Source organism: Dromiciops gliroides, chromosome 1, assembly GCF_019393635.1.
Source record: "Dromiciops gliroides isolate mDroGli1 chromosome 1, mDroGli1.pri, whole genome shotgun sequence".
Classification (NCBI taxonomy): Eukaryota; Metazoa; Chordata; class Mammalia; order Microbiotheria; family Microbiotheriidae; genus Dromiciops; species Dromiciops gliroides.
The window spans coordinates 60,947,160-60,974,656 of NC_057861.1; the positions used below are offsets into that span (position 1 = coordinate 60,947,160).

Below are 27,497 nucleotides of genomic sequence, written 5' to 3' on the forward strand. Positions count from 1 at the left end.
ATTTGCAGCTGTTTTTGCATAGCTTATGTTCTGCACCATTAGAGGAAATGCCTAGTTTAATGAGCGGGAGCTCATTTTGAAGCATAATACAGATAATTGTTTTCCTGTCAAATCCATCTCTTACACTGTCAGTTCCTCTGAGGGTAGGAACCAGAACTGAACCCAAGTTTTGTGTCTCTGCCAGTTCTCAGCTCCATGTTCTGCACATAATGGATACTTAACAATTTACCTAATTGAATTGAATGACTCCCACTTTTCACTGTGACTGTGGAAAGAGTACTGTCCCAGAAGCCCTGGCTCTGCCACTTAATTGCTGTATGGCCTGGCTAGATTCACTTATCTGCTTTGCCTCAGTCTTCTCATCTGTAAAAGGGGAATAATAATGCTCACACTATATAACCTTTCACATCTTTGTGAAGCTGACTTATTATTAGAGCTCATTGTGTATGTTTATTTTTTATTTTATTTTTTGTATGTTTGCTGCATATGTTTATGAATACAAAAGCACTATGAAACAATACAGTGCTATATTTGGAAGACAGCCAGTATGGCTGGAGAGAAGACTGGCCTGGGAGTACTGGCTCTAATACTTATTTTCTGTATTACTCTGGGGATGTCACTTCAAGTTTTGGGCCCTTATCAAGAGGGATGTTGCTATTTAGTACTTGTTACCTCAGAGGGTTCTTGGGATATCAGAGCTTTTTATGCTCTAATATGGTATGGAGCCAAGCTATGATGATAATGATGATTGACACCTCTGATTTCTCTCTGGTTCCTATTGCCATCTGTGAACTATGTAACGATTGGAATGACGCCACCAGCTGGAGACTTACTGTAGAAGAGTTCCACCCATGAAGCGAAGGTCTTTGAGGGCAAGACCAGGAGTCTTTTCTTTGGCATCAGGAAGTGACGCGGGCTAGTGGGAGGAGGAAGGAAGAGACTGGCGCTCGGTCTCAGGGTCTTTCCTCTGGACTCTGGTGGAGAGTGGAGCTAGAAATGTGCTCTCCCTTTAATAGATAGGAATCTAGGCCTTTCTCTCTCTTTACCAAATTCTTATTCTCCTTAATAAATGCTTAAAAGTCTAACTCTTGCTAAAGCTTATAATTTATTGGTGACCACTCATTAGATATTTTAGACAGTTTAGCTAGAATTTTAGCCCTTAACAACTACATGCCTTTTCAGGTCCTTTACAAGGCTAAGAACCTATTGGTTTTTCCTGGATGCTCCCGTGTAATCTCAAACTCAGCACATCCAATCAAACATCTTCAAGTTCTTCCTTTCAGTGTCTCCTATTCATTTTATGGCTCCTTTTCAATATTTTTTTGCTCTTAATCATCCACGTCTCATTCCCTAAATCTGGGTATCCCTTAAGGCTTCATCTTGGGTCCTCTTCTCTTCTCATTGTATTCTGCATATACTCTACACTGCACCAAGGAGTTCACTGCTTGGTGAATTTATCAGCCTCCATAGGTTCAATGATCATCTCTATGCCAAGGACTCCTAAATCTACTTAATAGCTAGCCCAGTGATGGCTATATAGTGCTTTAAGCTTTGCAAAGTGCTTTACAAATACCACAAATACTTTACAAGTACGGTCTCAGTTTATCCTCACAACAAGACCAGGGGTTAGGCACTGTCCTCCCCATTTTATAGACTTGCTCAAGGTCACACAAGCTAGGAAATATATAAAGGAGGATTTGAACTCAGGTCTTCCTGACTCCAGGCCCAGTGCTCAATCTACTGCATCAGTCAGTTGCCTCTTCTTTGGTGAACATTGTCCAATGTCAAAAGTGAATGTCTAGGCCTTTCTATTGAACATATGGCTAAGAAACTGGGGAGACTATAGTGTGACTAGGAGTACAAAGATACACAACCTGATAAACAGAGAGCAGTCAAATTAAAAGATTAGGTCAAGGTCAAGGAAGGTGCATGAAAGAAGGACCCTTGGCAGGTCAATGAGATCTAGGAAAAATGAACCAGAAGGAAATGAGGAGAAGGAGGAGGAAGATTAAATTAATATCTTACATCAAAGATAGTAATATAGGAATATCCTGCATTCCCTTGAATTCCTGTACCATATCACCAACTGCTTGGATGTCCCATTAGCATCTTACCACTTGGGTATCCTATTGGTATCTCACTACTTGGGCTTCCCCTGGCATCTCACTACATGGATGTTGGCATCTCATCATCTGGGTGTCCCCTTGGCATCTCAAACTCAACAAATTCAAAACAGAAGTCACTTTCTCCTCCTTTCACATCCTCCTTATTACCCAAGTTTGTGACCTCAGTTATTCTTGATTCTTTCCCTCCCCTTCCCACTCCACATTCATTGCCATATTTCATTGATTTTTACCTCTCTAAGATCTCTTGCATCTGTCCCCTTCTCTTCCTCATAAAACCACCTCTAGTTTAAGCTCTCCTCAACTCTCTCCTGGAAGTATTTCTTTGTTTCTTTTTCTTTTTCTTTTGTGGGGCATTGGGGGTTAAGTGACTTGCCCAGGGTCACACAGCTAGTAAGTGTCAAGTGTCTGAGGATGGATTTGAACTCAGGTCCTCCTGAATCCAGGGCCAGTGCTTTATCCACTATGCCACCTAGCTGCCCCCAAAGTATTTCTTTCTTTTTTTTAAAGTATTTATTTCTTAATTGGTTTCCCTGATTTTAGTCCTTTCATCTTCAATTTTATCTTTTAGGGCAAAGGACCCCCAACTTTCTTGCCTTAGGGTGCCCTTAGTGTCTATAATTTTTCTAACACACCCCTAGGCCAAAAGAACTACCTAATCATTCCATTTGTTCAGTAGTTAGGTTGAAAAAAATTTAATATCCTGTCATGTCCTTGTGAGTTTATTGTGGTACCCCATGACACACAGCTTAGGAGCCAAGGCTCTTGCCAGTTACCAAAATAACTTTCTTAAGGTACAGGTCTCAATATGTTATCTCCACCTGGTGGCTTCCTCTGGGCTCTAGAATAAAATACAAACTCCTCAGCTTGTCAGTTAAGGTCCTGCACAATATGGTCTCAAACTACTTATTTCACATCTTGCTTCCTACACTCTATGTACCAGTCAAATTGGATTAGCTATTCTCTGAACTCAGTATTTTTTTGGGGGTGGGGTGGGGCAATGAGGGTTAAGTGACTTGCCCAGGGTCACACAGACCAGATTTGAACTCAGGTCCTCCTGAATCCAGGGCTGGTGCTTTATCTACTGCGCCACCTAGCTGCCCCTGAACTCAGTATTTAATTTCTTTGTATTCCCACAAACTTGTATCTACTTATCTGAGTACATTAGCTCTCTCAGTAAAATTTAAGCTCCTCGAGGGCAGGAGCTGTTTCATTTCTGTCTTTGTATTTTCATCACCAAGCATATGTTATCTTTCACATAGCTGAGATTGAATTCATTTTTGGGGGGTGAGGCAGTTGGGGTTAAATGACTTGCCCAGGGTCACACAGCTAGTAAGTGTCAAGTGTCTGAGGCTGGATTTGAACTCAGGTCCTCCTGACTCCAGGGCTGGTGCTGTATCCACTGTGCTACCTAGCTGCTCCTGAATTAATTTTTATTGAATTGAATTTCTCTATTTCCCATCCTTCAAGTCAATGAAGCTCAAAACTCCCATTTTCTTGAATCCTATCCTCTCTTCCAGTCCCCAAGTCCAATCAGTGATAAGAAGTCACTGCTTCTTGCCCTGTAGAATGTCAGAACTGGAAGGGACCCTAAAGCATAGAATGTCAAAGCCAAAATGGTAGGAAAGTAGAAAGTCAGAGCTAGGGGTGGGGATATGTGTGCAAGAGATCATTAAAGTCCCTTTCATCATATCCAGGAGGAAACTGAGGCCAGTAGAGGAGAAATGAACTTAACTTAGAAGTAACAGACCTTGGATTTGAAACCCATTCTCCTGACTTGGTTCAGGCCTGTTTATACTATACCTTCACAACCTTCTTAAGAAAAAACCCTAGAAATTCCAACTGTCGGGAAGCTTTCCCTCAGTGATGTCATTTCGTTTTTTCTTTGTTTCTTTCTTTTTTTTTTCTGGAGGGCAATGAGGGTTAAGTGACTTGCCCAGGGTCACACAGCTAGTAACTGTCAAGTGTCTGAGGCTGGATTTGAACTCAGGTACTCCTGAATCCAAGGCCAGTGCTTTATCCACTGCACCACCTAGCTGCCCTCGTTGCCATTTCTTTTTTTTTTTTTTTTGCGGGGCAATGGAGGTTAAGTGACTTGCCCAGGGTCACACAGCTAGTAAGTGTCAAGTGTCTGAGGCCGGATTTGAACTCAGGTACTCCTGAATCCAGGGCCAGTGCTTTATCCACTGCGCCACCTAGCTGCCCCCGCCATTTCATTTTGATCATTTCTCACCTCCCTCACCAATATTCCCATTATTCAATCTATGCTTCATTCATTCCATTGAGTTTTTCTCATACTTTGACAGGGGAAAGGAAGATGCACCAAGCCTGAGTTCTATCTGGACCCTTCTTCCTCCTACTCTGTTCTATCTGACTTTGCGAAATCTCCTTCCTCCTTTCTGGCCTGATTTTCCTATGAGTAAAAATCAATGGTTTGGCTAGACTGAGGTTCTTGGGGTCTGTGAACTCATTTTCTAAAAAAAAAAAAAATCTTGATTGAAGTAGATAGGTGGTGTAGTAGAGAGAGCACCAGCCTTGAAGTCAGAAGGACTTGAGTTCAAATCTGACCTTCGATACCTATTAGCTGTGTGATCCTGGGTAAGTCACTTAACCCCAATTGTCTCTCTCTCTCTCTTTCTCTCTCCCTGACTAATGCCTCAATCACTATATTTCAGTGCGGTTTCCTTTTTAATCCTCTGTATTTCATTTGATGCATTTAAAAACTTGATTCTGAAAAGGAATCCATAGGCTTCCCCAGACTCAATGCCAAAGGATCCAGAACTTGGCTTTGATCATCTTTAAAGTCCCTTGAAGTTCTAAAAATTCAGTGTCCCTGAGCCTTAAACAAGAAATCTGAGACCTGTGTTATAGTCCCACTCCCATTTAACACTGTGACCTTCATGAATCTGATCCTCAGTTTCTCCATCTGAAAAAAGGAGGATGCTCTACCAAAAGGTCTCTGCAGGCCTTTCCAGCTCATTCTGCGTTCTAAGGTCAGCTCCTGTTTTCACAGCGGTTTTAAATCTAACTTTCCCGTAAGAGTGTGTGTGTGTGTGTGTGTGCGCGCGCGCGCGCGCGCGCACGCGCGTCTTTCAGCCTCTACCTACCAACAGGCTCCTTCCTTCCTCTCACAGTGTGCCTTAGATCAAAGACCTTTGGAGGTGGATGCGGAGAACCAGGTTTCCAATAATGTCCCTGTCAACCTTTGCCCTCTATGGGCCTCGATTTCCCCATCTGTACAACAAGGGAGCCATTCCTGCTCCGTTCTACGTAGCAGACTTAGAGATGCTGGACAGCTCTTTCCATCTTTAGCCTGACTTTTATTGGAGAGTGGGGGTAGGGAGGGGAACAGAGGTGTGGGTGGGATAAGGGTCAGTCGTGACACATACGCTGGACTTGCTCGTAGGACACATGCGGATGGCTCTGGCGAACACGCAGGCGTGCCACATCATAATCCACTTTGCGACCAATATTCTTCTGGCGCAGACACACATTCAGGTGCTTCCTGCTGCTATTCAGCTTTTCCAGGTCCTTCTCCATACTGATGATACAGCGCTTCAGCTTCTCGGTGCCCTGTGGGGAGGAGTGGGGTGGTGGTGGTGGGAAACATGATGTGAGCAGCAGGGAAGGAGGCAGGAGACCCCCTGTACATGAAGGATGACCTTCAACTAGCCAGGTGTGAGACTCATGGAAAAAGGGAAGGGAGTGATCTCTAGCAGAGAGGCCACATGTCCTTGTGGCTAGAGAGCTGGATTGGGTGCCAGGAAGATCTGGGTTCAAGTCCCACTGTGTGACCTGGGAGAAGTCACAACCTCTTAGTGCCCTTTGCTATTCTCAGCATTGCAGAATGGGGACCTATCTACACTGATGGAGGGAATTTCTTCATTGGGAATGACCACAGGACAGATTGGCCTGGAAACAACATTGGGAAGCAAGCAGTATGTCCAGCTCTCTTTATGCCTGTGTTCCCTCAATATCAGAGGAAGGACTTGGAATCTGGAAAAACTGCGTTCAAATCCTGTCTTAAACATTAATTGGTTGTATGACGCTGGGCAAGCCATTCAACTTTCCCCAGCATTGGTTTCCTTATCTGTAAAATGGGATAATAGTATGTACCTTACAGGGTTGTTGTAAAGATTAAATTAGAAAACACATAAGACCCTTTGCAGACCTTAAAGTGCTCTGTCTCCTCTCCTCTCCTCTCCTCTCCTGTCTCTGTCTCTCTCCTCTCTCTCCTCCCACACAAATATATAGTCTGGGGGGATGGGGGCAGAGGTAGGTACTGTTATTATCCCCATTTTTCACACAAGGAAATGGAGACAAACAGGTTGAGTGATTTCCCTGGGTCATATAACTTGTAAATGTCTGAGGCCCGATTTTGAGCTGAAGTCTTCCTGATTCTAAGTTCAGCAATTTATCCACTCTGCCACCTGGTTCCTTATAAGATGCCAGAGAACCAGTTTTTTTCTCTTGTGGAGGATACTGGTATGGACACACTAAGGTCCTAAATGATGTCTCAAGTTCTAGGGAGGGTTAACTGTACAAATCCTTGATTGGCTTAGTTTAGCTATACTAAGGGGGTGTGTCATATCAGTCTAATGCCTGTTGTGCTGGTGACCCAGGCTCAGTGCTCCAGGCTCAGTGCTCCAGCCTCGAGGCTTTAGGTGCAAGGGGCTGCCTATACTATCTCCTTCCTTTTTCTTCTTCTTCTTTTTTTTGGGTGAAGCAGTTGGGGTTAAGTGACTTGCCCAGGGTTACATAGCTAGTAAGTGTCAAGTGTCTGAGGTCAGATTTGAACTCAGGTCCTCCTGAATTCAAGGCCGGTGCTTTATCCACTGCGCCACCTGTGTGCCCCTCTCCTTCTTTCTTATCATCCATCCCTCTCCCACTCCCAGTTCAGCTTTGACCTAGTTCCTTTGTCAGTTATCTAATTTCACTATGCTCTTTGAATTCCCTGTTTTATTCTTCAGAAACTCCCTTGTCTCCTCACACTTTTCAGCAAAGTCTTTCTGATTTCACTTGGAGAGAAATTCAACTCTCTTCTTCTTCTTCTTCTTCTTCTTTTTTTTTGCGGGGCAGTGAGGGTTAAGTGACTTGCCCAGGGTCACACAGCTAGTAAGTGTCAAGTGTCTAAGGTAGGATTTGAACTCAGGTCCTCCTGAATCCAGGGCAGGTGCTTTATCTACTGCAACACCTAGCTGCCCCTTAACTCTCTTCTGAGGACACCACACTCCTCAAGGATCACTTTAAGGATGGCCATTGCTCCTATTATCTCTAACTCATAGGGCCGGGAGGCATGTGTATAGCCCATTTCTCATTGTAGTTTCCAGATCTTTCTTCCATGGCATTAATCTCTTTTGAGATTATTTCAGTCCATGTGCATTACCCTACTACTTCAACCCCTGTGGAAATGTTTGACCAATTGCCATTGATGAGGAGATAATTCCCCAGGACCTCTGTAACAGTAGTACCTCTCAGACCACTGGCCCTGCTTCTAGCCAACCCCAACAGCCATTATATATAGAGAACAATCCCTTTGGAGAAGGGACTAGCTATCCTTACCAGATGCTACCCATAGGGCAAGCAAGCTAACCTCCCTGAAGCAACCAGGCATCCCAAAGGAGAAACTAGAGGCAGTATATGCTAAGTGAGTCAAATCGCTCCCATCACCTTAACTACCCCCGCATCCCTACAGATCCCAATGGAGAAAACCAGGACCCTGAGACCAAGAGCCTTGGGGATAGAATGCCCCTCCTTCCCACTGGGTCACCAGCTCCGTTTACAGCTCGATCCTCAAAGCCAAATCCAAAGAAACAAACCCTGTGGAGATGTCACCTGGCAACTACTTCTTCCGCCTTTGCCTCCTCAGAAGCCACAGTTACTGAAGACCCAGTAAAGAAAGTTCTTGCTGCTGTCAAATGGTTTGATATCAGAAATTGATCAGATTGTCTCAGAGGAAGTGATTAAAGAAGAAGCATCAGCATCAATATTGACAGTGAACTCTAAGGACTATGGGGCATTTTAATCTAACACGCATGAATCCTCCTATATGGGCTATCTTTCCCTATTAGAATGTGAGCGCCTTCATAGTCTTGCCTTTATATTTTTATGTTCAGTGTTTAGCACAATGGTTTGCATGTAACAAGCACTTAATATATACTATATATATGTGATTATACAGGGTGTATATATATCCTATATATTTTTATATATATAGGAAATACAGAAATATGTATGTGTGTCTGTGTTTCAATTTTTTGGGGGGCTAGGCTGCGTTTTCTAAATTATTTGCTACTTCTATATTAATGGCAGTAATAATTTCTTATTAATTAATATATACTATATACATATATATTATACCTATTGACATTCTAGGTCATTTAAATGAGTATAAACACTGGCTTACACCTGATCTCTTCTCAACAATCTTAAGGACTTTGGTATTTGTGTTGATGATCCTTCTACCTATGTCATCTTTCAGTTCTTCAGCCTTCTCAACTCCAAAGAGAGCCTTCATCTTATTTCGGTCACACCCAGACACGAACATATTGCTTACAAATACAAGCTCATTTGTGGAAGACTAATGATTGGGGGGAGGCTAGGAGCAGGAAGAGTTTCCTTTGGAAATAACACCTGTTCTGAGCCTTGAAGAGGCACTTAATAAATGTTGATGCATTGAAGGACTTTTAAGATGCAGAGGCATTCACTAGAGTGCCTGTGCATACTAACCTTCCTCTTCATCTATATTATGACCATCAATCCCTTCATTGGTCTCTTTTTTCCTGGTCCCACTTTCTTTAGTAACTAGCCCAGACCCCACATTTTTAGCACATTAGTCATTCAAAGCTACCCCTCTAGAAGGGCTCACTTCTTCCTGCTTTTTCTAGCCTATGAATCCTCATCACTGGATAACCCCCACCATCCAGTTTCTTCACTCCTGATTCAGGGCTGCTGAACCTAGATGGAGTAAAAATAATTTCTTGTACTTATCCTCAGGTGAGCCCTTGATGCTGCTTAATGATCCTCTTTTACCCTTTTTCACCTCTTATCTCAGGAGTTATTGACTTTTTTGTGTCATGGAACACTTTGGTGGGCTGGGGAAGCCTATGGACCCCTTCGCAGGATATCTTTAAATGCATAAAATAAAATATATGAGATTACAAAAGAAGCACAAAATGAATGAAAATGAAGATGTAATTCTTTTGCCAACATGGACCCCTGAAATCTATTGATAGACTGGGAGTCTGGAAGACCTCAGTTCAAATCCTGCCTTAGACAAGCTCTATGACCCAGACAAGTCACTTAACCTGTCTGTCTTGAGCATACAAATATAAAATGGTCCTGAGTCCTGTACAGCCCCATTCCACTTTGAGAATGATGATTTTGGAGTATTAGTTGTAGATGCAACCAATAATTTAGGTTACTTACACACATTGATTTAACTGCTGGCAATTTAAAAATGTGACAGTCTTGTCCAACACCAGAGTTAATATTTTACTGGAGGATCCAAACTTTGTGAATATTGACATTATAAATGAAACTAGAAGACAAAAAGGAAGGTGCCTCTAAATGGAAAGCCATTTCTAGGGTCTCCTCAAAGAGGCAAATAGAGGAACTTGAGGAGTTGGTTTCATTGTGTACTTGAAGGCATGAGAAATGATTTTCATGGGAGATGTGGCTATTTCAAATTAGCAGTGCTCATGCTGAGAAAAAAAGAGGACCAACATGAAAAGAACCACGTACTGTGTGCAAGGCACAGTGCTGAGAATACAAACAAAACATGAAACAATTCCTGTCCTCAAAAAGCTTACATTTGTGTGTGTGTGTGTGTGTGTGTGTGTGTGTGCGCGCGCGCGCGCGTGCATGAGAGAGAGAGAGAGAGACAGAGACAGAGAGACAGAGAGACAGAGAGAGACAGAGACAGAGACAGAGACAGAGAGAGAGGTGCAACATGTATATAGATAAGTGTAGTATGAGAAACTGAGAAGGGAGCTGTCCTGCTTAGAGGTTAGGGAATGTTTCATAAAGGAAGTGGACCCTGAGATGGAGCTTTAAGGAAAATGAGAATTTTGAGAGGCTAAAATGAGGAGAGATTGCATTTCATTCATAGGAGACATTTTAGATGAGTACACAGTGTCAGGACACAGGATGTCAAATTGAATTGACATAGTAGAAAATGGAGAAGAAGAAAAATTCCACAAAGATCTTGGAAAGAATCTTCAAGTAGAGTAAGCATATCTATTTCTATCTCTATCTCTATTTCTATTTCTATCTCTATCTCTATCATCTTGATTCTTTAACATGTCAAGACTTTAATGCACAGGGAAAGAACATAAACAATTTGTAGGGAAACATGGTTTGGGAAAAGAACTTAAGTGAAAAGAGTTTAAGTACTATTTAGAAGCACTTGTCTGTAATAACATGGATACTTTCATGAAAAAAGTCACAAAAAAAAGTCTTGGGGCAGCTAGATGGTGCAGTGGATAAAGCACTGGCTCTGGATTCAGGAGGACCTGCGCTCGAATATGATCTCAGACACTTAACACTTACTAGCTGTGTGACTTTTGGGTGGACCAAAAAAAAGTCAGAAGACAATGGTGATGGTGAGCACTAAACATCACAAAAAAGAAAATTGACTATATCTTGACAGAATTACCAAGATGAGAGTCATTTCAGAATCAGTTGTGTGCAGTCCAATCATTGACTGATTATACCAAAGGTCAAAACTGATGCCAAATGCATATGTAATGTGGATGTTCTGATTTTCTCTCTCTCGATATCCAGGCCTGCTACATCACTGGTCAGGATTCCAGGATACCTAGAGGATTGTGGAGTGACTCTTCTATCTGCCATTGATTCAAGCCCTCACCATCTGTATTCTCCCATTTGTTAGGCAATTGACTAACACCTCAGTTCCATTGAACCACTTAATGTCAGTTAGATTTTTTTCAAAGGGATATTTACTTTAAAGATAAAGCAAGAACAACTATACAAATATTTTCCCCATCATTTTAGGAACATAATCTCCATCCTCTACATAATCTCGGTTTTTGTTGGGGATGAGCCTCCTAATTTAGCTCGGTTCCTACATAGCACTGGTGCCACCAATTCCAGATCTTGATGGTATGACTGCTGGATGAATCCTTTTATTGAAAACAGAGTCCCAAAGGTCATTCCCAAAAGTTAAGCATTGTTCCTTGCTTCTCAGGGCATTGATGGTGTGCTGGTTGCTAGACTCAGCCTGGACTCTGACTCCTGGGTTTCTGTGGCTCTTATTGTTATCCAAAGTTGGAATCTCCAATCCCTTCTCCTAGACTGGAAAAGAACAAATGAAAAGGGCAAGGATGCCCCATTTCTTGAGGGTCATATGTCATCTGAAGGTCCTTCCCCTTATAGTATGGTCTCTCCACTGCAGGCTATCACACCAACAAGGGTACAAATGAAGACAAGGAATCAAAGAGAGAGGACCCAAGCTGACTCAGGCCCTTTTGAAGCTCTTGATGGTTCTGACTTCACTGTCAATCAAAAAAGGCTCCTCCCAACCATGTGGTCAGCCAACCAGAACTGGTTATGAAATGTTCACACATGGTGTAGTCTCTTCTCCAAGGTACTCTCTTTACATGCCATCATATGTTCAAGAAGCAGTTCTCTAGTGCACTCTTTGTGTGGTAGGATATCACTGCTCTCTAGTGTTATCCATGAGGAAGGATGTCATCTGAACAAACTGATGGGGTGTATGACTGTGCCAGATCCCCATTAGTCAGTCAGTCAAGAAACCTACCATGTGTCAGGTACTGTGATAAGCACTGGGGTAAAAAACAGTCTCTACCCTTAAAGATTTCATGATCTTGGGGGAGACATCAAGGAAATAAAACTGTACAAACAAGATATATACAGGATAAATAGGAAATAATTAACAGAGGGGAGGCATTAGAATTAAGGGGACTTAGATAAGACTTCCTGTAGAAGGTGAAATTGAAGTTGGGACTTGAGGGAAGCCAGAAAATATAGATGAGGAGGGGGAGCCTTCCAGGCATGGGGGACAGGCAGAGAAAATTCCCAGAGTTGAGAGATGGAGGCCAGTGTTACTAGGTTGAAGAGTATGTGGAGAGGGGCAATAAGGTGCAAAAAGACTGGAAATTGTGTGTGTGTGTGTGTGTGTGTGTGTGTGTGTGTGTGTGTGTGATAGAGAGAGAAGGTGGAGGGGGTAGGGAGGGCTTTGAATACCAAACAAAGTATTTTGCATTTGATCCTGGAGGTGACAGAGTGCTAATACCCATTACGACATCCCCAACACAATGGAGATCAGAGAAGTTGTTGAATGAAAACCAGGAAATAGATAAAAGTAATGAGATTGATTCTGCTTATCATCACTTCACGGAGAAGTGGAATTGATATGAAACAATTTCTATCAGTCAGTTGAAAAAGCAGTTAATAAGTGCCAACTTATTGTGGCAAGCACTGTGCTAAGTGTTGGAGATAGAAAGGCAAAAGATAATCCCTCCTCCCAAGCGGTTCACAGCCTAATGGGAGATACAATATGAAAACAACTTACCATCCTTGACTCTTCATTCTCAACCCCCTATCCAATTTGTTGCCAAGTCTCACCAATTCTAACTACATCTCTTGTTTACGTAAAAGATATGTGAAGGATAAATTGGAGATAATAAAAAGAGAGAAGTCTTTAACATTGAAGGAGACTGGTTAAGGCTTTTTGTAGAAGGTAGCATTTTAGCTGGGACTTGAAGAAAGCCAGGAGGTGGAGATAAGGAGGAATTCTAGGTATGGGAGATAGCCAGGAAATATGCATAGAAATGTAGAGTTTTGTGCAAGGAACAGTGAGGAGGCCAGTGTCACTGGATGACAGAGGTATGTGGTAATAGGGGGTATAAGGTGTAAGAAGAAGGTAGAAAGGAGCCAAATTATGAAAGTCTTTGAAAGCCAAACAGAGGATTTTATATTTGATTTTGGAGGCAATAGGGAGCCACTAGAGTTGATTGACAAGGGGTGTGTGTGTGTGTGTGTGTGAGAGAGAGAGAGAGAGAGACAGACAGACAGACAGACATGGCCAAACCTAAGACTGAAGAAGAGTATTTTGACAGCTTAGTGGAGGATGAACTGAAATGGGAAGAGACTTGAGGTAGGGAGACCACTTAACAGGCTTTTTCAAGTTGTCCAGGGGTAAGGTAATGAGAACCAAAGTGGTGGCCATGTCAGAAGAGAGAAGGAATCATAAACAAGAGATGAAGTTAGAATTGGTGAGACTTGGCAATAAATTGGATATGGCGGGTGAGAATGAAGAGTCAAGGATGGTAAGCCTAAGTAACCTGGAGGATGGCAGTACCATCAGTAGTAATAGGGAAGTCTGGAAGAGAAGAAAGTTTTTTGGGAGCATTCCAGAAAAGCTAGCCATTAATATTGCTATTATCAATATTAAATGCAACATAAAAGAGAGATGCGTTTGCATCTAAGGATGTCCTACGTCAACTCCAAATGGAAGAAGGCTTCCTTGGAGATGCTGAGGTCTCCTAGGTGTTCCTATTTTTAGGTGATGTAGCAATAGAATAAAACTCTAGAGCTTTACAGGGCTTCCTTGATGAGATCCATGGCCATTCCAAAGAAATTGCCCTAACAATCTATGCAAGGACACCTAAGAGACTGAAGAATGCATTATGGCCTAGATTACAACAGGAAATTATCCAGGCTGAGTTAGTCCATCATGACTTATTTACTTATGGATCCCAGCTCTGCTTCCTATTACCAAAGTGACTTTGGCCAAGTCACTTAATGTCAACCATTCAATAAGGCAGCTGAACTAGATCCCTTCCACTTCTAAATCTAAGATCTATGATCCTACACCTTCAACTCTTCACCTTCTACTTCTTCTCATACTTAGGCAATGACTAAGTTTTGTCAATTCCATCTCCATCACATCTCTCCAATGATGATTCTCTCTCTAGTTGCACTTCCATTATTCTCATACAGGTCTTCATTTCTACCTGCCTGGACTTTTGCAATGCCCTTCTTACAGGCTTTCCCATCTCTTTGTTATAAATGATTACTCATTGGTAAGGAGAGAAAAATTAGGAAATAGATCTATACTGTATTTTCCCTTTCTATCCATCTTTCATCCTATTTATCCTAGGGGCAGCTAGGTGGTGCAGTGGATAGAGGACTGGGTCTAGAGTCAGGAGGATTTGAGTTCAAATCTGACTTCAGAAACTAGCTGTGTAACCCTGGGCAGATGACTTAACCCCTATTTGCCTCGGTTCCTCATTTGTAAAATGGGGACATACTAGAGAAAGAATATGGCCAACCATATATTTGTTCAGTATATTTGTTCAGAAAACACCATGGACTTTGTCCAAGGGGTCATGTACAGTTGAACACAACTGAACAACAAAAAATTCATCCTTCACACTGTTGTTAGAAGTAACCTTTTGGGGCAGCTAGGTGGCACAGTGGATAGAGCACCGGCCCTGGATTCAGGAGGATCTGAGTTCAAATCCAGCCTCAGACACTTGACACTTACTAGCTGTGTGACCCTAGGCAAGTCACTTAACCCCAATTGCCTCACACCAAAAAAAGAAAGAAAAGAAAAGAAAAAGAAGTAACCTTTCTTCTCACTAGGTCTTCCCACTAGACGTGTTACTCCTTTGCTCAAAAATCTTCAGTGGCTCCCTACTGCCTACTGAGTAAAGTTTGAGTAAAGTTTTACTCCTCTACTAGCACCATTAAAAACCCTCTACAGGGGCAGCTAGATGGCGCAGTGGTTAAAGCACTGGCCCTGGATTCAGGAGTACCTGAGTTCAAAGCTGGCCTCAGACACTTGACACTTACTAGCTGTGTGACCCTGGGCAAGTCACTTAACCCCCATTGCCCCGCAAAAAAAACAAACAACAAAAAACAACAACAAAAAAAAAACCCCTCTACAGCCTATTGCATCATCCTATTGTTCCAAACTTAACTATTTCCCACATAGTCTATGCTCTACCCAGACTAGACATCTCTTTGCTCCGTGAACACACTCACCTGTGCCCTCGGGCCTCCATGATGTTACTGAGATGCTTCCCCATACCTTTCCTCCCTTTACCTGTCTTTCAAAGCTCACTCAAATGCCATTTTCTTCTCCAGAAAGTCTCCCAGATTTCCTCCCCCTTGTTGTTAAGAATTTCCCTCCTTACACTTCACCAGTGTTTTCACCTGTCTAATGCACTTACCTCAGGATATATATTGGAATTATCTGTAAAGGCAAGGATCATTTCTCATCTACACTAAGCACCACTCTTAGCGCCTGATATAGGACCCTCCATATAGTAAGTGTTTGATAAATGTTTGTTGATTGAGGGAAGAGTTTGGGGAGGAGAGGGAAGGAAGGGGCTGTATGGGGAAAGGAAAGATGAATGGGAGAGAAAGGAGTTGGAGGGGAGAGGAAAGAAGGGCAGGTTCTCTGGATGGGAGGGTGAGGTTGTACCAGAGTAAGGTGGCTGGCTTCTGGAAGCTGGGTGCCAACATGTCTCTGGAACACACGGACTATGGGCCTCTCCAGCTTTTCTCGGGTTTCCAGGTGAGCTTCACACACAGGACCCTGGTAATGGGGTATAAGGTTATTGAATATTGAGACAGCCCCCCCCCGCCCCGCCCCCCTACCGCACCTTCCTCCTCCATCACACATACCTCCCAGCTTCCACCTTCCTCCATGCCTGCCCTCAAAGAAGGCCCCTCCCTACCTTGTTGAGTGCCTGTGTGATAAGCATCTCTTCCTTGAATTTCTTGCATCTGTGGATGGTCCCTCTCATGAGCCCATTCATCATGCTCAGTCTTTCCTGAGAGAAGACAGTGTGGTGCAGAGGGTAGGGTGCTGATCCTTGGATTCAAATACTGCCTCCCACCAACTGTGTTACTCTAGGCAAGTCACTTAACCCCTTTGTACCTATTTTCTCGACTACAAAATGAGGGTGGGGAGGGAGAGGGGTTGACCTCTAAGGTCCCTTACAGCTCTAAACCTATGATCCTATGATTGTATTGTTACTCAGGCCATCAAAACCAGTTTAATATGCATATATAGGCGGGGCAGCTAGGTGGCGCAGTGGATACAGCACTGGCCCTGGAGTCAGGAGGACCTGAGTTCAAATCCAGCCTCAGACACTTAACACTTACTAGCTGTGTGACCCTGGGCAAGTCACTTAACTCCAACTGCCTCACTAAAAAAAATATGCATAAATAGGCACTATCCCTCCCATGTTACATGTATGATACCATCTAGCTCCACTTACTCCCAATTATCCTCACATCTATTTCAAACACAACCCTTAACTATTCTTCAAACCAATTCTACAGAAGACCACTGATTCCACTGTGCCCCCAATTAGTAGCCAAAGCCCCCCCAATCAACTTCACACATGAATTTCGTGTGTAGCTCTCCACTAACCATCCAAATACATGACCTCTTCTATTAGACCTCCAAGTACCCCGAACTAACTCCATGTGACCCCCAATCAGCCTTCAAATGGTCTCTTCCCTCAAATCAATTCCAAATATAGTTCTCACTGAACCTTCTCTGTGGCTTTCAACCAACCATCCAAACAACTCTACATCTATTCGCTACTAATCCCCAACTATTCCCCCTCCCCCACCCAATCAGCTCTTCACATGGTAGTCCATTGAGCCTCCATTTCTGTGGAGAGACATAGGCTAGCTTTCATTTTCCTCCTGTCCTTGTTCCTGGCTTCCCGACTGGGAAAACAAGCCCAGGGCTTGGCACCTTCATTTCCCCTCCCCTGTCCTGCCTCCCACTTTTCAGCTCCCTTTTGCACATTTTCTTCATCATGGTAAGCCTCTTTAGTGCAGTGCTATCTTTTTTTTTTTTTTTTAGTGAGGCAATTGGGGTTAAGTGACTTGCCCAGGGTCACACAACTAGTAAGTGTTAAGTGTCTGAGGCTGGATTTGAACTCAGGTCCTCCTGACTCCAGGGCCGGTGCTCTATCCACTGCACCACCTAGCTGCCCCCAGTGCTATCTTTTTTGCTTGTATCTGTATCCCTGCTTCTTAGTACAGTGCCTGGAATAGAGTAAGTGCTTGATAAATATTCCCTTTCTTCTTAATTCCCATCCAATTCTAATTCCCCCAAATAGCCCCAGAGCCAGACCTGAGCATGGCCCCACACACTCAGCCAGCTCACCTTGAGTTGCAAAGTTTCCTCCATCTTTCGGGACAGAGAATTCCTCACAGACTTGTTGATGTGTAGTTGCCAGGTGTGGGCATGATGTTCGCTCTTTATCATCTTCTCCAATATTATTTTCCCCTCTGCCAGCAGTCGTTTGGCATCATTCAGAGCCAAGTTACACTCTGAGGGGACAGAGGAAGTACCTGTTGGAAGAGCTCTCCAAGACAACTGAGTTTCCACCATCTTTTTCCCCACCTCCCTCTGTATCTCTGTCTCTCTCTGGTATCTCTGTCACTCTATTTTTCTGTAGGTCTCTCTTAACAACCAGACTTGGCTTCCCCCAAATCTCCGCTCTGCTATGTATAGGGTATATGACCTCAGACAGGTCACCTGAGCCCTTGCTTTCCTTATATTTAAAGGGGGTGGGAAATAATACTTTCTACTTAGTCCACAGGGTTGTGTTCAGGAAAGTATGGGTAAATTTTCTGTGCTACAGAAATGAGGGTTTTTATAAGTTATTGTTATTGCTGCTAGAAATGATACCAGAAGAGTTCAGTAGTGCTAGGGGAGAGATCATTGAAGAGGAAATACTCACGAGCTCACTGAAGGCATTAACTGGAGAGAGGAGGTGCTCATAGAGTCATTAGGAGTATTAGTATATGATTCCATGCTCACAGGATTACTTGGAGCATTGAGGGGAGAAAGGGAGGCTCACAAGGTCAATGAGGTAGTTTCTGAATCAGACTTTCTGAGTTGGAAGAGACTTGAGTGGCTCTCTAGACCAACCCATCCCTGAAAAACTATCTCCTGGTGGTCACTCAGTCTTTACCTGAAGACCTCCACTGAGGGAGAGTCCACTATCTCCTGAATCCATTACACGCTTGTATAGTTCTAATTTTTAGAAAACTTCTTATTTCACACCTTGGTTTGTCTCTTTGTGACTTTCACCCGTACTCTTTTTGTATCCCCAGGACTTAGCATAGTGTCTAGCAAATAGCAGATGCTTAATAAAAATCGATCTATTGATAATTGAAGAACCTTAAGATGTTTAGCCTAAAGAAGAGAAGGCTGGTGTGGAAGAAGAAGGGGGAAGATGCTGCCTTCAAGTACTTTAAATGTTGCCATGTCGAAGTGTGAGTTGACACTTATCTGAGGTGGAACTGAATTACAATCCTGCCTCAGACACTTTTACTAGTCTAGTTCTACCTTTTGAGGCATATTAACAACAACAGTGATAATAATAGTAATAGCTAATTTTATATAGTGATTTTAAGGGTTGCAAAGCGGTTTGCATATGCTTTCTCATATGATCCTTACAACAATCCTGGGAGGTAGATGCTATTGTTACTCTCATTTTATGGATGAGGAAACTGAGGCAAGAGAGATGAAATAATAATAGCTAATAATAATAGATAGCACTTAAATAGCACATATTATATGTTAGGCACTATACTCAATGCTTTATAAATATTCTCTTATTTTTATCCTTACAGCCACCCTGGGAAATAGGTGCTATCATTATAACCATTTTACAGTTGAGGAAGCTGAAACAAACAGAAGATAAGTGACTTGTCCAGGGTCACATGGTTAGTAAACATCTAAGGCAGGATTCTAATTCAGGCCATCCTGATTCTAACTCCAGCACTCATCCCATGTGCCACCTCAAATTCAAGTCGAATCTCACTTTCACATGGCAGCATTTTAAATACTTGAAGGCAGTTATCATCTTCCCCCCTCCCCCCACTTCCCCAATCCCAGGCTTCTCTTCTCTTGGCTAAGCATACCAAGTTCCTTCAATTACCAATAGAGTAACTTTTATTAAGCATCTATTATTTGTCAGGCACTGTGCTAAATCCTGGTGATACAAAGAGAGACAAAACGCATCCCTGCCTTCAAGGAATTGACAATCTAATGGGGGAAATATCATGCAAATAAATATATGCAAAGCAAGATATATAGATGATAAGTAGGAAGTAATTAACAGAAAGAAGGCAATAGAATTAAGAGGGGTTGGGAAAAACTTCCTGTAAAATATGGGATTTTAGTTGGAACTTAAAAGAAGTCAAGGAAATCAGTAGGCAAAGTTGAGGAGGGAGAGGACACTAGGCATGGTGGACAGCCAGAAAAGATGCCTGGAGCTGGACTTGAAACCCTTTCCCATTCTGGTGGTCCTCCTCTGGACACTCCCCAGCTTATCAAGATCCTTCCTAAAATGTGATGACTTGAACAGAATGCGACACTTCAGCTATGATTTTACCAGGGAGATTGGGATTATCCATTGCTTCCTTATCCTAGGAAGTTGTATGTCTCTTAAAACAGCAAGAGATTGGGCTGTCTTTCTTGGCTGACATATCACACTGCTGATTCCCACTGAGCTTGAGGTCGATGAAGCTCTCAGATATTTTTCTTTCTTTCTTTCTTTTCTTTTTTTTTTTTTTTGTGAGGCAATGAGGGTTAAGTGACTTGCCCAGGGTCACACAGCTAGTAAGTGTTAAGTGTCTGAGGCCGAATTTGAACTCAGGTCCTCCTGAATCCAGGGCCGGTGCTCTATCCATTGTGCCACATAGCTGCCCTCTCAAATATTTCTCAATGCTCTCTAGTCACATCTCCCCAGCATCATAGAATCCATAGATCGAGAACTGGAAGGGACCCCCGAGGCCATCTAGTCCAACCTCTTCATGTTACAGATGAAGAAACTGAGGCCCAGAAACAGGAAGCAGTTGGCCCAAGGTCCCACAGGTAGCAAGTAAAAGATCCAAGATTTAAACTGAGGCCCTGTAACTACAACTTGGCATACTTCCCATGGTACAATGTTCCTCTCTAGTAATGGGTCCCCCATCTTTGACTTTTTTTTTTGTTTGTTTGAGAGGCAATGGGGGTTAAGTGACTTGCCCAGGGTCACACAGCTAGTAAGTGTTAAGTGTCTGAGGCCGGCTTTGAACTCGGGTCCTCCTGAATTCAGGGCCGGTCCTTTATCCACTGCGCCACCTAGCTGCCCCCCCTCCATCTTTGACTTTTGAAGTACATTTCTTGAACTCAGGTCTAAGACTTTTACATTTATCCCTGGAAAATGTCTGATAGGGAAACTCCAGCCACAGACACAGCTCCATAAACCATCACTGTTGAGTTGTCTGGGTACTGAGAGGCTAATGGCTTCCCCAGGGTATATGTTACTGGAGAGGGTCACTGGGTATTAGTGGGAGGGTGGGTGCCCACAAGCTTATTAGGAATAGGATCACACCTACTGGAAGAGAACTACAAGAGACCTTAGAGGCCCTTCATTTTGACGATGAAGAAACTGAGTCTCAGGATCACACCACCAGTAAGTGTCAAGTAATATTTGAAACTATATTTCCCCAGTTCCAAAGTAAGCACTCTTCACTCTGCCATGTTGCTTCTCTAATGATGAAGGGCCACTGACCATGTTATTAGATGTTTAGGGTTACTGGATGTGGTGTGGGATACAGGGCTATACGTCTGTCCAGTTCCATGGGAATTGTGTCTCAGGCAGGTGAGGGAAGGGTGTCCCCATACTGGGGCAAGACGCACCTGGGGGGTTGACCCCCACAGGGTTGACTGGTGGGCTGGCGGTACCCTGCACCTTGGGAGTGTGGATGCGGCTGATATTGATCCAGGACTGACGCCCAGCCTCCACCAGCACTGAATCCAAGCAGTGGTTCATGAGATCCACCACCCGGAGCCGCTCTTCACAGCAAAATGTCAGATCATCACGACATTTGTTCAGGGCCTGGAGGAGGGCAAAGAGGAGGGCAGGTCAAAAAGGTCTTTGGGGCAAGGATGAAAGCAAGTGGGGAGAAGTGATAGGGGTCTTCAGTGGGCAGAGAGGGAAATGATGGGGGTGGGGAAGGGGGTTCTGGAGAGAAGAAGACCAGGAGAAGATGAGAATCTCTCCCTACACTTCCCTGCCCTTCCTCCTTGGTCCCACTCTTTGTGAGGATGAGAAGACCACCTCACACTGGACCCAACTCACACTGGAGTGAGATAGGTCTAGTATAAGAAACCACCAAGAAGGGGTAGGGAGGGGCGGATAATAGAGCTAGCTTTGGAGTTGGTGACACCTGGGTTCAAGTCCTGTCTCATATCCACTGGCTGTGTGACCTTGAGCAAATTATTTAAACTTTAGGTATCCCCAGGCAATTTTCCAAGAATAAACATTAGTAACAAGTCCCAAGATCTGCATTAGCAGAGGGAACTCTTTCAGCAAGAGAGTTCCCTAAATAGATAAAATCACAGGTCTGGATTCCCTCCCCCTCTCATCCCTGACCAAAAAGACCCTGGTTTTATGTGTGTGTGTGGGAAGCTCCTTTTGTTGCTACCAGGACCCCAGAGAAGGCTAGAAAAATGGATGCTGAGAGACTAGTGGACAACAGCTAAAGAGACATCTTTGTAGGGCAAAATGGGATGGACATGGAATACTAAGACCCAAACTGGGTACCTGCCTTGTCACTGGCTTTGTGACTGTTAAGACACTTCGCCTCAATTTTTCTTACCCATACAATGGGCATATAGATACCTACTTCACAGGACTGTTGGGGAGAAAGTGTTTCATAATCCCTAAAGTCATGGCAATGGGAATGTGAACATATTCTGTATCGCAGCCAATTAGGAACCTGTAGTTTACTGGCTTAAGTGGTCGGTTGGACTAGAATCAGAGGGGTCAGACTTGTGGTGTTTTCAACCCCTGACCATCTGTTTCTATTTGAATGTGGGTTTTCTTTTCTTTTCTTTCTTTCTTTTTTTTCTTTTTTCCTTTCTTTTTTTTTTTTTTTGCAGGGCAGTGAGGGTTAAGTGACTTTCCCAGGGTCACACAGCTAGTAAACATCAAGTGTACGAGGTCGGATTTGAACTGAGGTCCTCCTGAATCCAGGGCGGGTGCTTTATCCACTGCGCCACCTAGCTGCCCCCTCTATTTGAATTTGACACAACTGTACTACACGATCTCTAAGGTCCTTTCAATCTTTTTTTTTTTTTTTTTTTTTTGGTGAGGCAATTGGGGTTAAGTGACTTGCCCAGGGTCTCACAGCTAGTAGGTGTCAAGTGTCTGAGGCCGGATTTGAACTCAGGTCCTCCTGAATCCAGGGCCGGTGCTCTATCCACTGCACCACCTAGTTACCTCCAGGTCCTTTTAATCTTAATGATTTCTGCTTCTATGCTGTTAACTATTGAATTGGAGGCCCTTGTCCAGAGGAGGGCAACCGGGGGTTAGAGAGTATTATGGATCGTGCTGTATGAGGATTCGTGGATGCTTAGCCTAGAAAAGAGAAGACTCCAGGGGAACATTTTAGCTATCCTCAAATGTCTGAAGAATAACAATAGTCATATAAAATATTTACATGGTACTTACTCTGTACACTGTGCTAACACTACAAGTATTTCATTTGATGCTCACAACCACCCTTGGAGGGAAGTGTTATTATCATCCCCGTTTTACAGATGAGGAAACTGAGGAAGAGGTTAAGTGACTTGGCTAGTAAGTATCTGATGCCGCATTAGAATTCAGGTCTTCTTGACTCCAGGTCCAGAACTCTGGGACATGGTACCATGCCACCTAGCTGCCTCATAAAATAATCTGAAGAACTGTCATGGAGAAAAAGGATTAGCCTTGTTCTGAACTTGGTCACAAGGGATAGACCTAGTGGCTGCAGGTGGAAGCGACACAGCCAGATTTAAATTTGATGTAAGGAAAAACTTTCCAATGATTAGAGCTATCCCAAAGTGTAATGGGCTGTTTCTGGCGGTGGGGGCTTCTGTATCGCTAGAGCCTGTCAAGTGGAGTCTGGATGTCCATGTGTTGAGGTTATTTATTAACGGTGGATTCTTGTACAGGTCCAAGTTAGATCTGATTTCTTCTGGGGCCCCTTCCACTTCAAAGGGTCTGTGATTGCTTTCCCACATTAGATTTTAAAACTCTTTGATGGGGACAGCTAGGTGGCGAAGTGGATAAAGCACTGGCCCTGGATTCAGGAGGGCCTGAGTTCAAATCCGGCCTCAGACACTTGACACTTACTAGCTGTGTGACCCTGGGCAAGTCACTTAACCCCAATTGCCTCGCCAAAAAAACAAACAAAACCAAAAACAACCCAAACCCCAAAACCCCCCAAAACAAAAAAACCCTCTTTGAGAAGATCTTCCTAATAACTGTTCTTGCCTGTCCTGTGCTGAGTGCAAGGCTCTATACACAGCAAGCGCTTAATAAATAACTATTGGGTCAGCCCAACAAAAGAGCAGGAATGATGCGTTGCTTGCTTTTCCTGTGCTCCGCAGCACTTGGCATCAGGACACAATAACTGTTACTAATGACACTTCCTACTCCTAGGGCACTTCCTGGTTTGTAAAAGGCTTTACATGTAATATCTCATCTGATTCTCACAAAAGTAAGTCAGTCAACAAATACTTGGGAAATAGTTACTGTACTGTATGCCAAACACTCTACTAAGAACTGAGGATATGGAGAAAGGCAAAAACATGGTCACTGCTCTCGGTGAGTTCAATCTAATGGAGGGGGGAGGGAAAGGATCACGTGTAAATAACTATGCACTTACAAGATATATACAATGTAAACAGAAGACCACCTCTGAGAGAAGACTCTCCCATCTTTGGGGTGGGGGCTAGAAAAGCCTTCTGCAGAAGGGGAGATTTGAATTGAAGTACAAAAAGGGGAATACAAAAGCTAAGAGGCAGAGGTGAAGGGACAGTGCCATCCAGTTATGGAAGTGCAAATACAAAGAGACAGGAGATGAGAGTAAATAGGCCAGTTGCAGCTGTATTTGAAAACCTACCTGGAGGGGAGTAAAGTGTGCAAATATTGGGAAGGGGCCAGGTTTTGGAGAACTTTCAATGCCCAACAGAGGATTTTATATTTGACCCTAGAGGTAATAAGGAGCTCCTAGAGCTTATTGAGAAAGGAGGTGATGTGGTCAGACCTTTTTAAGGAAAATAACTCATAGTTAAGTGGAGGATGGATTGAAGTGGGGAGAGACTTGTTCAATTATAAAGCCAAAAGGTACCAGGGTGGTGACAGTATTAGGGGAGAAAAAGCTCTGTGTGTGTGTGTGTGTGTGTGTGTGTGTGTGTGTGTGTGCATACAAGGGATGTTGTAAAGGTAGAAATGACAATATTTTACAACAGATTGGCTTCTATGGGGTTGGTGAGAGTGTGGAGTTGAGGATGACACTGAGCTTGTAAGCTTGGGTGTCTTAGAGGATGGTGGTGCTGAGATGCCTACAGAATGAGTCCAAAAGATAGCTGCTGATCTGGGACTGGAACTCGGGACAGAAATTAGGTCTAGGTATATCGATCTGGGAATCATCAGCATAAAGATGATGCTTGAAACCATTGGAGCTGATGGGATCACCGAGTGAAATAGCAAAGGGGTAGAAGAGAAGAAAACCTAGGCTAGACCCTTCTTGGATGCCCACTGTCCCTCTACTTTCTAGTGTCTCCACTTGGAAATACCTCAGGACCACAGGTGGTGGGTCATATGGGATGGGAGTCTGCAATGCTGTCCTGCGGCTGTCACAGGAATATAGGTTAATGACCATGACCATCAAAATGGAATGAGGAGTGAGCAGACAAGCCGAAAAAGAGCATCAAGAGAGCAATGTCCCAAAAACCTAGAGAGGAGAGAATATTCAGCAGCAGAGGTGATCTATTGTTTCAAAGGGTGGGCAGGTCTAGAAGGATGAGGATAGAGCAAAGACCGTTAAGAGCGTTAATTAAGAGATCATTGTTAACTTTGAAAAGGGCAGTTGCCTTTCAACAATGAGGCTGTAAACCAAATAGCAGAGAATTTAGCCGAGTGAAAGGAGAGAAAGTGGAAGCACCTTTCTCGAGGAGTTTAGCCTAGAAGGGCAGGAAATGCACAGAATGATAGCCAGTGGGACAGATGGATCAAGGGAAGGAGGAGAAAGTGTGAGAAGAGTCTGAGTGATATCAGAAAAGAAGGAGGAACTCTCATCGAATGGCCTCAGTTTTTTTTTTTTCAGTGAAGTATGCTGTGAGATCCTCAGCTGAGAGGGTGGGCAGAGACTACGGGAGCAGCGCATGAATAAGGCAAGGCAATGACTGGGGAAACTGAGGCATGGAAAGAGGAAGTCATTTGCTCAAGGTCCAGTCGTTGTTGGGTTTTTTGTTGTTTCGTTTCGGTTTTTGATTCCAGGGCGAAAGATCTTTATAGCAAACCTCGATACTATTGAGAATCAATAACCAATTCACTGCTCTCCCCAGATTTCCCTTGTGTGATGTCAAAAGGAATCTCATCCCAAAGGGGCAGGTGGAAAAGAGAGGAGAGAAGAAGAGGCCCTCCAATTCTCCTACCTTGAGCAAGGTCTCTGACGTTTCCATGTCTTTTTCCATTTTCCTTTTTAGGCCCCGCAGCTCCTCTTTCTCCCACAAGAGCAGAGTGTCAGCTTTGTCTGGGATCTAGAGAAAAAGGGAGGGAAGAGATAGATGTCTGCCCTATATGGAGAGAGGAAGGACCAGAGTTATGATCTCTCAGGCTCTGTCCCAGGAAGGCGTGCGCAACCTGAGGGTTTAGGAGGAAGGAGGCGGCTGGTCTCTTGTGGGATGGAGTATCTTATTTGGGGAATGGGGGATAAGGATTTATTAATTTGAGACTTAGGGAAAAGTGTTTGATCCCGAAGGGGTTGTGGGTGACTGGCAGGGTTGTGTGATTGATTGTCCTGGGAGTTTTTTGGGGGGAAGGACTCTTTTACTTCCTGGAGACTGTGGGTGACTGGAAGCTTGTCTGTCCTCCTGGGATGGTTTGGGTGGGGGTGAGGAGAAAGAGTTAGGAGGAAGTTCGAATGGAGGGTGTTTGACCTTAAAAGTTTGACGAGGGTAGGGACTATTGGAACTCCTGGACTCCTGGGTGTTCAGAGGCGTTAGTTGTCGGCTATCCGAGGAGTTTGGAGTTAGGGACTATTTGACCTCCTGGAAGCTCTGGGTGTCTGACCTCTCTGCTTCGGAGGAAGAGGGTCTCACCTTCTCTGAGGCAGGCCGGTAGAGCCGGATTTTCCTGCTCTGCTCGTTGATGAGCAGACCCTTTCGTATCTCACTGAGCCTGTAGTCTGTGATTTCTCTCTGTCGCATGACCGCCCGGAGCTGCCCATTGATCTCCTGCTCCGCCTGGCGCAGGCGAGCGGCCAGGAGCCTTACACCTCGAACATAGTTCTGGATATGCTCATTAGTCTGCATGGCCCGGGCTTCCCTGTGCAGTGGTAGGGGTATGGTTGCTTGCCAGGCAGGGGGCTTGAGCTTCTCCTTCCAGAGGGTGACCCCATCCCCTGGGGGCGGCTGTTCCACTGTGCCGCCTCCCTTGAGCATTTCTACGCGAAAACGCCAGGGGGCCTTGCGATTTCGTCGGCGCATTTGGAGGTTAACGTTGGGGTCTGAGACGCTTTCGCAGGGCTGCCACACAGACACCGCGTTGGTGCTGCATCGCTCGGTCAGCTGCTGGGCAGCATTCACTGTATCCCGAGTACGCTGGCGCCATTCTGGCGCGCCCACCCTATCGTCAGAGGCTGGCTCTAGGGGATGCAGGAACACTGGCATGGCCCTAGCTGCCGCCCCCTACCTGGGGCCCCACAGTAGGGGGACGGCAAGAGACTCCTTTCTTCTCCTTCAGATAAAGTGAGTTCAGTTCAGTCCTCTCATCACCATGGAGACTGGGGCTACAACTCATGGAAGAGGTTCCAGAAGTGGGGGAGGGGACACTTCCTCTGCCCTCTTACCCCTCCCATTCCCACCCCAGACTTCCATCTCTTCCTGTTCTTCTCTGTACAAGACAGACACCTCTTTCCTCATCCTTGCATCTACTTCCATTTACTCATCCTTTGTTCTGGTCTTAGAGGAGAAGGTAGCCCTTCTTGCCAAGGAGAACCAACTGTGCCCTTGATTCCATTCCTGCCTGTCTCCCCTGGGATCTGATCTCTCTGTCTCTCTGTCTCTGTCTTTCTCTCTGTCTCTGTCTTTCTCTCTGCATCTCTCTGTATCTCTCTCTCTCTCTCTCTCTCTCTCTCTCTCTCTCTCTCTCTCTCTCTCTCTCTCTCTCTCTCTCTCTCTCTCTCTCTCCCCCCTCGCGTTCGGCAAATATGCTCAGATCTTCCCTATCCTAAAAACTCCTTCTGTAGTCCTAGCCACACCTTCAGACTGTCATCTTATTTCTTTCTTTTTCCTTCATTGCCAAA

The 27,497-nt window shown here is 44.2% G+C and overlaps 1 protein-coding gene across 1 annotated transcript; it reads right to left on the bottom strand.

The window, feature by feature from the left end:
• Positions 1-5,478: 5,478 nt before the first annotated feature.
• CCDC105 (coiled-coil domain containing 105) lies at positions 5,479-26,862 on the bottom strand. Its single transcript, XM_043979346.1, has 7 exons — positions 26,293-26,862; positions 25,627-25,731; positions 20,839-21,037; positions 17,305-17,471; positions 15,854-15,949; positions 15,598-15,711; positions 5,479-5,696 (listed from the first exon to the last, which is right to left on the bottom strand). The coding sequence occupies exons 1-7, from the start codon at positions 26,860-26,862 to the stop codon at positions 5,496-5,498; spliced, it is 1,452 nt and encodes a 483-aa protein (XP_043835281.1). The 3' UTR covers positions 5,479-5,495.
• Positions 26,863-27,497: the final 635 nt, after the last annotated feature.

Bases quoted from the DNA above. Each gene is read 5' to 3' on its own strand.
- CCDC105 (XM_043979346.1), bottom strand. From the start codon at position 26,862: ATGCCAGTGTTCCTGCATCCCCTAGAGCCAGCCTCTGACGATAGGGTG. The intron at 21,038-25,626 runs GTAGGAGAATTG...GCCCTCCTCCAG, and splicing joins CGTCAGAGACCTTGCTCAAG to GCCCTGAACAAATGTCGTGA. The intron at 17,472-20,838 runs GTGCGTCTTGCC...CTGTCCCCTCAG, and splicing joins TGTGGGGGTCAACCCCCCAG to AGTGTAACTTGGCTCTGAAT.